At 35.3% G+C, this 15,635-nt stretch overlaps 1 protein-coding gene across 1 annotated transcript in view; it reads right to left on the bottom strand.

The window, feature by feature from the left end:
• The window catches only part of brinp1 (BMP/retinoic acid inducible neural specific 1), a 62,309-nt gene that overhangs the window by 23,862 nt on the left and 22,812 nt on the right, over positions 1–15,635 (bottom strand). Inside the window, exon 4 of the mRNA XM_088010924.1 lies at positions 7,370–7,475. Coding sequence (XP_087867050.1) covers positions 7,370–7,475 — 106 coding nt within the window. The remainder of the gene's footprint in view (positions 1–7,369; positions 7,476–15,635) is intronic.

The raw sequence follows: 15,635 nt of genomic DNA, 5'->3' as shown, positions 1-15,635 counted from the left end.
AAAACAAAAAAACAAAAAAAAAACGAATACAATCATCTACATGACTAATTCAAGGAAATTGGTTGCTATCCATTTAAGTTAAATATGTGGGGGAGTTTTGGACTTGCAAAATAATTAATGAACAATGGAATTTTAAACCATATAACATCCCAGACAACAAGGACAACATGACGGTACTCCAAAATGGCATTACATACTGAACATCCAAAACTGAAAATATGCATTAGTAGGATTTACAGGAACTTGCAAAAGTATTCACACCCCTTGAACTGTTCTGAATTTTGTCATATTGGAACCATACATTTTTGTCAGTGTTATATTAATTTCATGTAATTGTATGTAATTTTTTTATGACATAATACATCAAGAGAAATCGGTATATAATTGTGAAATGGAAGGAAAATGCTACATTACTTTACATTATTATCTGTAAAAAAATCAAGTCAGGTTGGATGGTGTGTTACTTAACAGCAAACTTCAAACTTCAAGCCTAACCACAGTTTCTCTGTTGGATTTTGGTCTGAATTTGAGTTATTTCAATACACTAAGCTTTGATCGAAAACGCTTCATTTTAGCTCAGCATATGTTTGGGTTCAGTGTTCTGACAAGAGATAAACCCTGATTACAAATCTTAGACTCTTCTAGGTTTCTTCTTATTGCCCTGTATTTATTTCAATCAGTCCTATAAACTCTGAACTTCTCTGTTCTTGCGAAAGAAAATCATCACCAAGACATTTTACGGCAACCATCATGTGTCACCATGGGGGTTGTTTGTTCCTGGTAATTTGGAGTGCTGGGTTTCCTCTGCACAGCATTTTGCCCCCATTTGACCAAAACATTTTCTTACACATGTATTCTGTGTCTCCCATATGGTTTGTGGTAACCCTTAAATTGGACTCTTTTATGGCTTTCTTTCAGCAATGGCTTTCTTCTTGCTGCTCTTTCATAAAAGAAAGATTTGTGGAGTGCATGACTAACAGATTCTCCTGCATGAGCTGTTGATCTTTACAGCTCCTCCAGACTTCCCACAAGCCTCTTGACTGCTCAGCTAGCCTCTCTGATTAATGCTTTCCTTCCCCAACAGATCAGCTTAGGTGGACGGCTAGGTCTTGGAGTGTTTGCAATTCTGGTGAACAGTTTCGTTTACCAAGTGATGGATTGCACAGTACTTTGTGAGATGTTCAAAACCACAAACTTCTTCTTTAAAAAAACCCTGATAAATACCTTATGAACTGACCTGTCTGTTGTCTTCCTTAGTGTTCACAATGCTGTTTGTTTATTAATGTGTTGTTTAGAAAGGTCTTACTCTAACATCTGCTTTTGTACCTAGATTAAATTACATAGATATAGATTATTCTTACTAATTATGTTTTCTCTGGAGGCAATTAGCTGCACTGTATTATATTGAGGGGGAATGATAATAAAAGGGGGTTTAGTACTATGCATGCTAGAGTTTTTGGAAAACCCTATATTATATTTCTTCCATTTCACTATGTGCCACTTTGTGTTGATCTTTCATAAAAAGCAAAAAAATAAATACTAAAAAATATCTAATAAAACAAATGGAAGCTTGTGGTTAGAAGATGAAGAAATATGACAAAAGTTTGGGGACAGTGGATATTTTCCAAACTTTAATGCATTAATAGATAAAATATTGCTAAATCTTACAACAGTGTTTGTGACGCTGTCAAGGATAAAAAAATGGGAGTAGGGAGATGAGTGATAAATAGTGGTAAATAGCACAAGGAATATTTGCCAAACATTTTACATACCAAAGCCATGTGACCAAGGAGCAATATCTGATTTTAGGCTATGTGGCTGTTCACTTGATGCCGGAAACCACTACAAAATTCTAAACTAAATCTAGTGCGGTAAAGTGGAATATATGTTTTTACTGAGCAGTATGTGTATTTTTTGCTTTTATTGTGGTGTCAGAGTTTAGCATGTATTTTCACTGTTTGCAGTGTATTTAATTATGGTGGCAGCGTTGTTTAGGGCACATTTTCCTAGACAAATCTCCCCTATGGGTGGAACAAAGCATACATTTATCATCTGCACCTATCTACGTAAAAGCAAAGAGAATATCTAGGTAGCGTCAGATTCACTGTGTTATCTGCGTCTCGCAGTACCACCAACTCACAAAAACAAAACCACAGGAGTGAGAACAAAGGAAACACTTTCTCCTTTCATAAAACTTGTGTATGTGGGAGAGAGCATAGTCAAATATCTAAGGCAACCACATTCAGAAAGTTGCTTATTTCTTGCCTTTTAATTCAAAGTCCTGTCTGTGGTATTTCCACACCAAATTCCATCACAGTGAGGATAGGAAAGCTTGATCATAGTGAGCATTACAGGAAATACTTCACAGCATAGTTCTAGAGTCTTATGTGGGTATATCAGTGAACAAACTGCAGTAAAAAAAGATAATAAAAAAAAAATTATAATGACAATAATAATAAATCAAACCAGCAAAGGGAAACACCATGATTAAATGTTTAATTACTGGAACAAATCTAGGGGTGTTTTCTATTACTGCATCCTTGTTGCAACTCATGTGATTTTTAACATACCAATAAGATCCTCCTATATAACTGAGCAATTAAAAAGACTAGATTTATTATATTTCAAGTTTTCATTTTTTGCAATTCATAAAGAATGTGCATCAGTGTTAAACTGAAAAAAATATGTATTATGTGAATTAAAGTAACCAGAGAATGCTGCTGCAAAAGCTTTAAGCAGATAAAATAGTCTGAGATGTGTCACCATGGAAACTTCATGTGATTATGATTAAAAGCATGGCTCTAAGCACTGACAAGAAAAAATGCATCAGTACCTGATTCAGCACACCAAAATACTTTTGTGTCTGCCAACTTTAAGTCAGAGTGTGGGTCTATACATCAAGCAACCGACTGGTTGGAACGCAGCCTGTTCTCACTTCCTGTTTTGCAGTCTCTCACCAGTGTAAGCGGAGGAGCTCGACTGCTGTGCAAAAGGCTTTAAAAATCTTAAATCAGTCAGGAAACTGTCAAACTTGGTCTAAAAAGCATCTATGAATCTCATAGTCTCATTTCTTAGCAAAGTGCTGGAGGCAAAAACCAACATCAGGGTGAAAAGAATCAGAAACTCTCCTCAGTCAGAGTGGCAAGTTTTCACTCTGGTTGTCATAAACTTAAATGGTAGGAGAAGAGAAGCAAAGAAAACAAAAACAAGAGAATAGAGAAGAAAGGGAAGAAATATAATGATCAGTCACAACGGAACTTATTAGGGACTAACCGTGCCTCGAGGATTCCTCAAGCAGAAAAAGAAAACTGCATAAAATAAATATTATTCTTCAATAGCTGTTTCATAAAGTTGAATGCAAAAGGAGACTTTTTTTTCCTTACCATTAACCTGAACAATGAGGTCAAACAACCATATTTTTAAAGACCAGAATGGTTATGAATAAAACAAGGACATTGGTTATGAATATTAAGGTCATTTAATTTCATTATTTACTCTAACCTGCAAATTTCAGTAGCCTTTTACTGCATATTTCAGCAACACTCATAACCAAACTCATACTGTGATGCTTTCTGGTGAACATTTTAGGGAGGAGTGGGACAAACTTGAACATTTAGTTCTGCAGTGCAAAACCGCTTTCTAAAATTATAATAACTATCATAGTAACTCCACACAAATCTGTTAAGGAATGAATGTGGATAGATGAGAGCATAGAGGTCAGAGGACAAGGTAGCAATTTTATAGCTCGATTAGATCTTTTCAGAAATTGAAAAAGGTAACATGTTTCAAGTAGATTAGTTAAAATATATATTTTATTGAAATAAAAAGTAGCTGAAGACCTCTGTCTGAATTTTAAATTTGTCCCACAGTTAAGGACTTGTAATTAATCATTTGGGGATGATCAATTCTATACATCATCGGTGAGCGGCCCTAAACAGTTAAATATGTTGTCTTGTATTATCAGACAGTAAGTAAATCCTCAACGGTGCAGACAGTGTCTCTATAGTAAGACATTAATTAATGCTATTATTGGGTTCATTGTTGTAATTTCTGAGTAGCATTAGCATCGATTCAGTAGCACTGGGACTGGAACAGATTTGAATATGACTTTGCAGAATTGCGACAGTCATCCCACAAAATATTTTGACATGGTTAAAAAATAAAAATAAAAAAATCCATTGCTTCCTGGCTTAGCAAGTGATCAATATAAGTATGCTGCAGTGAGAAATGTGTAAGAAGGACATTTTTGATTTGTGTTTACGACATATTTCCTCTTTACTGAAACTAAAAGGCGGATATTCAATGTTGCAATAGCAGTATTAGAAGCTGTTAGTTTTAAGAGCTCATGTTCATGCATGAAAGATTTGACTATGCCAAGCCACAAGTTGAAACAAATGCATGCATTTGGTAGGTCACAAATACATTTTCACTATATGAAGTGAACTTTTTTTCATAATAAGTGGAATTATTAAATATCAAAACATAGAACATCATAATTTTGGTGCATTAAATATGGGTATATTCAGTGGATGTTTCTTAATCTATCTCCATGTTTCCCTCTTCTCATCATTACTGTTTTCTTTTTACTGCTACTGTAATATATATATATATATATAAAAACATATTTGGCAAATATGACACATTTAGTCATCCATATAAAAACACATTTTCACATTAGAAACTGCTGCTGGTGATCTGTGATCATCCACACTGGCCAGATGCGACTCCTCCCTACAGTTTAAATGCCAAAAGTTAGCATTTTAGCTAATTGTCTGGTAAAAGGTCAATAGGCATTTGTAAATGAGACACATGGCGGGTGTTCATTAGAAGTGCTGAGAGCTGCTAGAGCTTATTAGAGTAGCACAGGGCCCAGCCATTTCCGTCTCTCTCAAGGGAAAGTCTATAAAGTCCATTTATGCTCTGTAGTCAAAGAGGACAATGCTGTCAAAGCTGTTATTTCTTGGCATTGGCTATAAAGACCAGTCAAAGGCCACAATAAACCTGTTAGTGTTTTTGTATGAATGAAATGTAGTCAAGATGGGGCCACAGTGAAGTCCAGAGGTAGTTCCAAATTTTTAAGTATTATCTTATTTGCTATTTTTTTTAAAGCTTACTTTGTTCAGTGCAAAACATTCAAACACTATCCTGTCAATGTATCTTTTGAATGGAACAATTGACTTTTTTTTATCTCGAGCCAATTTCTTCTCAGCTATTCATCAGTTTAAGTGAAGGCAGTGAAAAGAGTCTCTGTAATTGTAACATTGGACCCAATGTTTTCAAGAATGCTTTGTGCGATATAAAAGAAGGCACTTGTTTGGTCTGCTGAATAAATGTTGTATTGATTCTGGTGATAGGAGAAGCAAATGTGACCCATTATCTTAGCTGTTTTTAACATGTAGCTCAACATAAGAGAACACACATCCTGACGTTCACTTAAAATCAAAAAAGTGCAAAATAAATACTCTGGATGTTTAAAAATATTTGTCAACTAGCAAAGCTATTATTTCCTTCTGAATCAATTCATCTAAAACATTTTACTTGCATTAAATGCTAACTCTCTCTTTATTTGTAGAGAACCTGTACATGTTATCTCATTAGATCAGAATCCTTGTGAATCGTAGAACTTTTTATAGAAATGTCAACATTTATTATATTTATCACCACAAAGAGTGTTTATGCCTGACACAGTTGAGATCACTTTTTTTTGCACAATCTAGATTTGAATTCATGGTGTCATAAAGGGGCAAAATGGAATTAGAAATTGAATTACAATTTTATTACAATATTTTGTGGTATTTTTTATAATATTGATGCAATTAACAAATATCTAAACATTTATCAGCCTTATTATTTGTGGTGCCGTGATTGTATGCTACTGAATGTAGCTCAAGCCCCTCAGACAAAAATAATGCTGCTAATGACAAAATGTATATGTTATCAAAAAAGCCTGTCTTAGTACACCAGTTACATTAAAAAACTGCAAATGTACTTCTAAGTAGCTCCAATTATTTCACTTTATTCATGTATTTGATGATATAACCAATAATGGAAAAAAACTAGAAGTCACAATTCCAGCCACAACAATAACCAGTGCTAAATGTATAGCTTCAAATCATAAAGTAGACTTAGCAGTTTGATCAGAGGATATGCCAACCTTAATGCCAACATGAGAAGTGTAAGGTGATTTTAATGACTGGAAGTAATTAGAAATCTATTTGGCAGCAAAAACCCTAAAAGCTCTTCAGTGTTTATATACCTCTTCATCGTTGGCGTGAAGTGTATTGCTTTGAAGAGCACTATTATCGTTCAGCAGAGTTACACCACCAGCTGTCTTTGTAATTAATGACAGGAATAATTGCTCTTAAAAACGCATTTTAAGGAAATCTCTTATCGTTTATCCTTGCATCTCAGTAACAAGAAGAGCTTGGCTCCAAGAAGAAAATATTTAGCTGGAAACCAACTCATAAAGCTTTTTCTTTCTGTTACGGGTATTATCACAGAGAATAATAAAAAAAAAAAAAATAAAAAAAACAGCTTTCCTTACTCTGTCATCTGTCAGTTGGGTGTTAATATGTATGTAAACTTAACTACACAAATGGATCAATCATTGCTGTTAAAAACTGTCATTCTTTCCCCTCTAAGTGTCTATCACTGCATGTGATTCTTTTTCTTGTGATTTCTATTCTGATTGTGTCAGTGTTAAAAAGGGACAGCGTTACGTAAAATCCGCTTTTTTGAGCTTTACATCATCATCACTTCATTATTCTAAAATATGGCACTAGGCAAAATAACATTATGCTGCCCCTTTAAAACACAAGTTTCATCGAGAAGAACATACAAATGAGTAAAAGTTGCTGCTTAAATTCTGCTACAGCCAGTGAGCCGAATGCAAATGATTTACTTTCCAACTTAGACAATCTTTGACACTGACTTACATAATATGTTCATTGGATAAACTCCTACATATCAGAATGTGGCTCAGAATTAATAGGACAGGCAATGTTTTACACTGATTGCATGCACCACACCTTTATAAGGAGTTTCAGCTCTGAAACCGAAGGAACTGTTTTGCATTTAGGCCCGTCTTTGATCAGCGCTTTAAGGAAGACTTAGGAACACAATCACATTAGAACATGAGCAGACATCTATAACCAGAAAATTGTACTGCAATCCCCCAGAGGGGATTCGGGAGCAAATCTATTCCAAACCCAGTGCCAATTAAAAAGTGCATTGACATTCAATTCTTCAGCAACCACAAACCATTTTCCTACTTCATGTGCAACTACAGATCTCCTTTAATTTTAACAGGCTGCTGCCCTCTGATGTCCAACATCCTTGGAAAGCATGGGGCTGTATTTGATTTGTTTACCTTGCAGATGAAGCTTGCTCTCGGGGCTCTGCAGGAGGATCGAGCTAACCGAGTCCAAATTGTCATAGCTGCTGCATCCCAGCGGCCCTGTCCGTGTCTCTGTCACCTGCAAGAGAATTAGGAGTTTAATGAAAGCCACATTACAAGGAAATGTAGGTGCAAGTGTCTGCCTGTATATTACACCCAATGAGTAGAACTGCTTTCATCTTAAGCAGACATGCTGTCATCAGGTTATGTAGCATTTTTCTCACTTCCCTCTATGTTGCAGCAACGCATTTCAAGTCAAAAAAAGAAACAATCACGAGACTACCCAGCCATTAACAATGTCAGCTCTTTATTACTGCCGTCAGAGAATAACATAACAGTTATGAGATGGTTTTTCTTTTTGACAGCCTTTCATACATGCTAATTACACTGCATTCATACAAGTACATTTGTACCCCATGGCCTGCACACAAAGGAGCTTTGATTGTGCAGTTTTACCATATAGTTTAAAGCTTCAATAACCAAAGCAATTCTTTTTAAACCACTCCTAATGTTATGCTTTCACCGACTCATTTCTAAAAATCAGTCTCAATTGCAAATTTAAGTAACAGCTGATTTACACATAGCATTCTTAATTCAGATGGCAAAAAATTTAAAGCAATTTGTCAATTGATATGATGATGTTGCTGTGGCCAAAAACGCAAAAACCAGGGTGGCAAAACAACCAATAAAACAACAGCAAACTGCCAAAAACTGCTAATATTTAGCATTGGTGATTTGTGCATGAATGGTGTCCATTTTTTAGACTGACAAAATTCTGAAAATTAATGAAAAAGATAAAAATACTTGACAAAATAAATAGACAGGGAGAGACAACAGTAGACCCAGAAAATACCTTTACTATATTACTGACACATGCATTCTGAATCAGAATATATTTGTGTTGCAATAAGAATCATATTTCATGGAAATCAAGGTCACTTTCCAAAGAAAGTAAAAACAATAACACACATCAAGAAACACCATATGTATCAGACATTAACTTTGGTGTAGTCAGTCCCTTGTGATGCACAAAAGCCTGCATTAAAATGATTAAACTCGATGCATCACAAGCCGAGCCCCCATTTCCCTTTAAAAGTGTATGAAAATAGAAAACATATCTGATGTGCTACTTATAGATAAGATTTCTGGATAGTGGTACCCACAAAACTGCACTGCCCTGCACATGAAGCCATACAGTCAGACTGAAGAAGAAAAGTGACTGATGTTTGGTCTGTTATTTAATGTAATGCTTGTGTTCATAACTTAATATCTGAAAATAGTTGGTTGCCAGGACTCAAAATGATGCTGATGAGGGTAGGCACAATGAATCAAACATTGCATATTGCATAAGTGGAAGCCCCAAATAATGAACTGGAAAAAGCTAAAGCTACTCTAATGTAAAAGCTATGATCATGTATGTTTAACTTTGACCCTTTCTATCAGCATGGTGCATGTAGTCACAATGGCCACTTTGGATAAAAAGAAGAAATTATGTTAGCATGAAAAAGAACAGACAAGGATAAAATATAGTATTTTTTATTTTTTTTTAAATTATGATAGTGTTTTATTATGTTTGCCTTTACATAAAACATTAGTATAACTATTAGGCTAATAATAACTTTTCAATACTTTTAGAAATATCAGAAATATACAGCTATTTATTATTTAAAAGTGTTGATGGCTGAGTTGCAGTCATCGGGGATTCCTTTATTTTTATAACATCCATCAAAGTAGACCAGAAAAACCAAGTTTATCTTCACCATCATCACAACATTTGACCTCAGTAACTTTAGCAAGCAGCTCTACACTGTATGTGTGCGAGAGAGAGAAAAGCAAGAGACAGAAAGGAAGAGAGAGGGAAAAAGAGAGAGAGGGAGAGAGAGAGAGGAAGTGAGGGAGAGAGAGAAAGACAGAGAGAGAGAGAGGGGGAGACTGAAGTGGGATGCCATTTTTTCTGCCTTTATTGCTGATACTGTACCAGATGGTGGGCTGACAAGCAAGAAATTAGACAGATGTATATCTTACCCTTGGCATCAGGCGATCAGGAGGAGGGATTGACGAGGAGGTGTGGATGCAGTTGACAGACAGGGCCAAAACTCTCTCGGAGTAATATATAATTATAGTATTCAATCCATTTGGTCTCGCATAAATCCTTCAGCATTTTTTTTTTCTTATCCTTTTCCACACGAAACAGCAGAAATAAAGAAACTCGACATTTCACTTGATCACTAGCGATTTATAAAGAACAACTAAATGCAGGGTAAAGGAAACACCACTAAACTCGGACTGGTGAGGATAGCTGCATTAATGCAATATAATATTTACGGTCATGTTGGATAAAAAATTAAAAGCTGGATCTTTAATGAAAAGCGGTAGCATGTGGCTAAAATATTCTTAAAACATAAATAAGTGTTGTCTGGTGCAACAGAGATATCGATAAGATCAAGAATGACGTCAAAGTCTGTTTCTTACTGTTTCTTACAGAAGCTTTTGGTTTGATTATTTGCAAAGAATAGTGCTGCAATGTTCTACTTCCTGGACTTCTCTGCTATAATTACTCTAAAATTATACTGTCTGAACACTTAGAGACCAGCGAAAGGATTCACATCACTGCAACTTCAAAGTCTCTGCACTGGCTCTGCATTTGTTTTGGAAGTGATTTTCAGATTCCTTCAAAGAATTCTCAAATAATCAATAGGCGTAGTTCAAACTTACTGTAGCTTAATTTAGTTGTCTCATTGTCTTTTTTATTCCACTTTACTAGTTTGACTTTAAGTAGAACTTGAATTCCTGAAACGTTGGGCATTATCTAAAGTTGAATGAAATGGAAAAACAAAATATTTTTAAATCACAAGGGTAAATTTGTTTTCATATCAAAACCTAGAAAATATAACTAATGTTTGAACTGTGAGACTTTACGATTTTATGAATGAAACGATATCATTTCAGATTTAATGTTTCTTCCAAGTCTCATAATAGTTGGGTCAGAGGCAAATGGCTGGAAAAGCATAAAAGGATTCATCTGTGAGAGCAAATCAACTTGCAACTAATTAAGTTAACTCATATCAGGTATGCAGGAGAGTGTATTAACTAGCTAATGCATTGTGTTACTAGTTACATACAGTTCTACTGAGTGAAGTTCACTCAGTGGACAGCATCTACAGAGAAATGTCTTTGAAAATTTCCATTTTAAATTGAGCACAGACAAAGCCATCTTTACGGATTAAAGACTAGTGGTTGTAATCTGAATGACCATAGAAGAACAGTGTGTGGCACTTGTGTTTTCCTTCCCTAGCACACGCTGTGCAGTGCATCAGATTATGAAAATGGAGTTAAATGCAATAAAAAATAAAAGGAACAATCAAAGGACTGAAGTGGGCCGAGTGGGACTTAAAGGATTTGGATTATTGAGCAGAACACAACAGTGGAATCCCACCAGGCTGGGGATGTATCACAGCACACAGTCAAAAATCACAGTTCTGGAACGTTCACTTTAATTGTCATCTGCCATCAGGACTACAATCTAACTGGGTAAATAAAAGATAATGCACATGAGATCTAAAGTTTTCTTAAATATATTCAACTGCCTTTTTCCCAAAAGCCCACAATGTTTGAAAACTTTCTTCATTTATGTAAACTTTTCAGTCACAGAAAAAACAAGACATTCAAATCTAAATATAGACACTAAGTGCTTCTGGGCACTTAGTGTCTATATTTGTATGGAAAAGAGAAAATAGATTACTCTGCTTACATCTCTGACTATGTATCCCATATGGGCTATTGTTTCTGCTGCGTTAGTTAATCAATTTGACCTCTAGTCCAATTACCAGTTGCATCCCTACATCTCACAATGCAGAAATTGTAAATAGAAAGTTGCAGCAGAAATGAACAAAGTATACTTTATGAGAAATTAGCCTGATTGACCAAATCTGTTTATCCACATAGGAAGTAATGACTAGCACATGATTTCTACATTACATCTTCTACTACATTTCATAAAAAAAAAAAAAAACAAACAAACAAAAGAAATCAAACATGCTAATAGATGTAGCCACTATAAAAAGTTCAATTCCAACTCTCTTTAGGATTTTTAGGATTTAAATGTAGAGATGTAAACTCAAAAAGTGACATGTGAATGCAATGGCCGCCTAATGAGGCATGAACACAGAGAAGAATAAGTGATCTGATGTAGTACGGCATAGATACGGACTTACATTCTCTCTCTCTCTCTCTCTCTCTTTTTATTAGATATCACACTTACCCTTGGTTGAATATGTACTGAATGCTTCAGTGTGCAAAGACAAACAAACCAAACTAATTACAGCAGTATGCAAAAAAAAAAACTCATTATTTTTGCAAGAACACATGTGGTTGTCATGGAAGTGGTAACTTCTTACTTGTGTTTTTAAAAATATCCTTCACAGGATGTGTTCTCTGAAACCAAACCTCACATGACACTTTGTGTCTAACTTGCAATTATACTTGAAAGACCCATAAGGATGAAAAAAAACCCTGATTTGTTATTGTACAATAACAAAGACAAGGAATGAAGGCAATGAGATAGATGAGTGGGCCTGGGACGAATACCGTAAGGTTCAACTGTCTCCATTACACATCTCCTCTGCTGTGCCTCTCCTAATCTGCCCGTCACCTGCCATTTTCTTAATGACTTGCTATTTATGGCAACATAGAAAATGAAAAGGCTTGCTCTTCAGTAGTTCTCCTATCCTGGTCGTGGAAAATCTCGGAGGACATTTTTTCTCTTCAATAATTCATAAATAGTGCATTTGGCGCCGGTGTTCCCGCCAGTCTCACAAGGAGGTGGCGCTGTAGGGATGCAGAGGTAATGAAGATACATTTTATGTAAATCAGATTTTTTACAAAGTTAATTGTTACAAAAAATAACTGTCTAATTACAACTGTGGCATATTCAAGTTTTAAAGCTAAAACAGCACTGCGCATTAAATATATTTAGATTGTTTTTACTACATACAAATTGCAAATAAAATGCTTTAAACTTTGTAACTGTTGTTTTTTTTAGGAATCTGGGTCATACTGCATACATGTTATATATTTCACCTTGCGTGAGATTCACTAGACTGGAGCATGAAATAAGAGATAAGATCATTGGCTGTGGTTGGCACACCACTACCATCCACAGCACTGCAGCATCATCAGGAAGTATGCATATTGATTGCTAGTGTAAATCGGTCACTGTACGAATAGGTGACCTTGTGGTGGTTGCAGCAAGCATAACTTCCACTCGTGTGGGGAAAGCACACCTATTTACTACCACACATCATGCATGAACGGAAACAACCTCACGCAGTCAGCCGCACACTCACATACATGCTGACATGGTCATGAAAGCACGCAGGCTCACGTGGACAAACAGCCCAGTTAATTCCTCATCACACTTTTTCCGGCATCATCAGACATTCCTGCAGAAAAACACTCAGTCGTAAAATTGACATTTTCTTTCCATTACAACACTTCATTGAGTATCTTATTTCATTCCTAAATGACCCGACCCGCTGGAGTCCTGGCTTGAAGCATTCGAGTTCAGCCGCACAGAGACAACAACCGCATGTCATTTATTTCTATCAGCAAGGGATGGTATTGTTCACAGCAGGAGAAGCTGAACCTTTCTACATACACAGAAATGTGCCAAAATGAACAGAAGAATGTGTTTGGACTTTTCTTTAGTAGGAGTTGAAATACAATATTTAAAGCACTATATTGTATATCAATATGACTACTGTGCCAAAAGAGTTCTGTGATTTATTTACTTTTCTGTTTAGTAAAAGAGACTTTGCATATTTTACAGAAATCCTTCTCACCCCACGTCTATCCCGTCCTATCTCTTTACACAGTAACCCCAGGCCAGTTTGAAAGCTGCTTGTTTGTTTGAGTGCAAGTTTGTGTGCATTAAAAAAAAGAAAAAACACAACAGACAAGGGCACAATCAAAGTGAAAAATATCATTTGTTTCCTTTCATAATAATATAAATATTATATAATGTGGATAGTCTGTAGGAAACATTTTAAGTCTGAAATACTTGATTCATTAAGGTTGCTAATGTGCACAGAATCACTCATCAAGTCAGTCCATTTATAGGAGAGCATCTGGATGTTATTAGGGAGGACAGAACTTTTAGATAGCAGCCCACTTCTGCTGAAATCACATCTCAAACTTAGCACCCTGGACATTACTGGTCATTATATAACTTTATTCAATAATAAAATAAGTACTCCTCAGTCATCAATTTTTATATCAGAACTTGAAAATGTTATATAATGAGTTTTCATCATTTTAACTGCTGCAGCTTGCACAGTATGCTAAACCTGTTGGATACCAATAACAAACGGATAACTGTTTGTATATCTCTTTGATAAAAAAAATATGGTGCTTGTAAATGAGGACAATTATTACGAGAGTCGGCACAGTTGCCTGATGTCATCAAAGACTGATTGTTGCATACCCCGCTGTCTGTCCTGATGTTCACATAGTTGTTTACTGCCTCATTAGTAGTCAAATAACAACACAATTAATCATCTAACCTGGCAGTCATTTTATTTGACAATACATTATTTAGATTTTGCTATGTATGAATCCTATTTGAATCACGTGCTTCAACAATAGCATTTTGACTCATCTTTAACCTTTATTTTGTTTGGGATTGAAAACTTGTCGTCTTCACTTGAACACTAAATTTTGACTGACGTAATATGCAACTGTCATCTAAACATGCACGATTTCTGTATTCAAATTATTTTTTTATTGCTCTGAGGTAATATTTTAATCTTTAGGGTTGAGTTCTTCTTAGCTGTAAGTGGAACATTGTCAAACTTTACAAAAATAAAGGCTTGAAAACATTGGCTCGAATGTGATCTGTTTAATGTGTTTAATGTTTTTCACTTAGTAAAATGAGCCACTAATATAAACAAATTTTACAATAAGAAAATAGCAATCCAAGTATTAGTTGTATTAGAACATATGACAAAATAACCACTTGAAAAGGGTCAATGCTGATGTTTTGAACATTTTTAAATATGAGTTTGACCATATTTGAAAATAACACATCAGAATCATTTTGGACTTGTTTTGATTTTTAGACTTTGTAATGAAGCAACTGTACTGTCGAAATTGTTCTGTAAATATGCGTAGTACCGGATATTTTTGTACTAATAAGTGTACCATTATGGATGGATGGTTGGATGATTTTGGTCACAATAATCAGCACTATATTATTACAATAAGGGAATATTTGAAAAAAATAAAAATAAATCATGCAGGAGTGGCGTAGAAGTGGGGGGTGAAAGCGAGTACTGAATTGACTTGATAAACCAGTTTCATCATATATTATATTATATTTTATTGTATTATGTTATACAGCTAAAAGCAGGTCTGATCTTTAGTCAGACCAGCTCAGTAGAAAGACCTAATTGTTTTGACCCGACTTGTTTGGTTACTAGACTACCACATGTTGCTACAAACAACCCCGGCATATTGTCCAGTATTAACTGTGCCCATAAGGTTGCCCATGCATTATAGTGAACCAAAATGCCCACAAACAGCACAGGCTGCCTTTTGAACTGTTAGCTAATAACAAGCCAGATGGTCCTTCTCCCATGTTAATTTGACATAATGGCTGGTATCTAAACTGGCCTCAGGTCTAAAATTAATATTCATTGTAGATGTATTTTATAAAAGAAAGCCAACATATTTCAGTACAAGTTACCAGCATGAGCAATAGGGAATAAAAAATAAAAAAAATCTTTTTGAATTGTAGTTTTTATCATTTAAACCTTAAAACCCATCTAAACTAGTAGTAGATCTGCCCTCAACTAACTTATTTGGAGACAGAAAATGTCTGAAACATTTTTGCAGTATTGACCAATAGGCTTTTTTTTATTTATTTTTCCTTTTCGACTGATTGGACGTTTGCTCTCCAAAGCAGGTTTCACCGACATACCAAATCAATAGTGAAGGAGAAAAGGCCTTGTTCTCTGTGTTTATAGATCCGTGCTTTCTGATGGACTCTGCCTCCTCTGTACATTCTGATCATTGTCTGTCTGTTGCCAACGTGACTGGTGGGATGGTGTTGCCCTTGTTATGGTTCACTTATACTATTTCAGTCTTCAGGTATTTGTTGTGTTCTACATTCCAGATGTATTTAAGCATAATGAGTTATGAATTAATTCATAAAGAGACCATTTAATTTCACTGTATAAATTAT

Source organism: Poecilia mexicana, unplaced genomic scaffold (genome assembly GCF_051168715.1).
Source record: "Poecilia mexicana isolate PSO_F unplaced genomic scaffold, ASM5116871v1 scaffold_12, whole genome shotgun sequence".
Classification (NCBI taxonomy): Eukaryota; Metazoa; Chordata; class Actinopteri; order Cyprinodontiformes; family Poeciliidae; genus Poecilia; species Poecilia mexicana.
The sequence above is the reverse complement of the archived record's forward strand: the minus strand, read 5'-3'. Positions and strand labels throughout refer to the sequence as shown.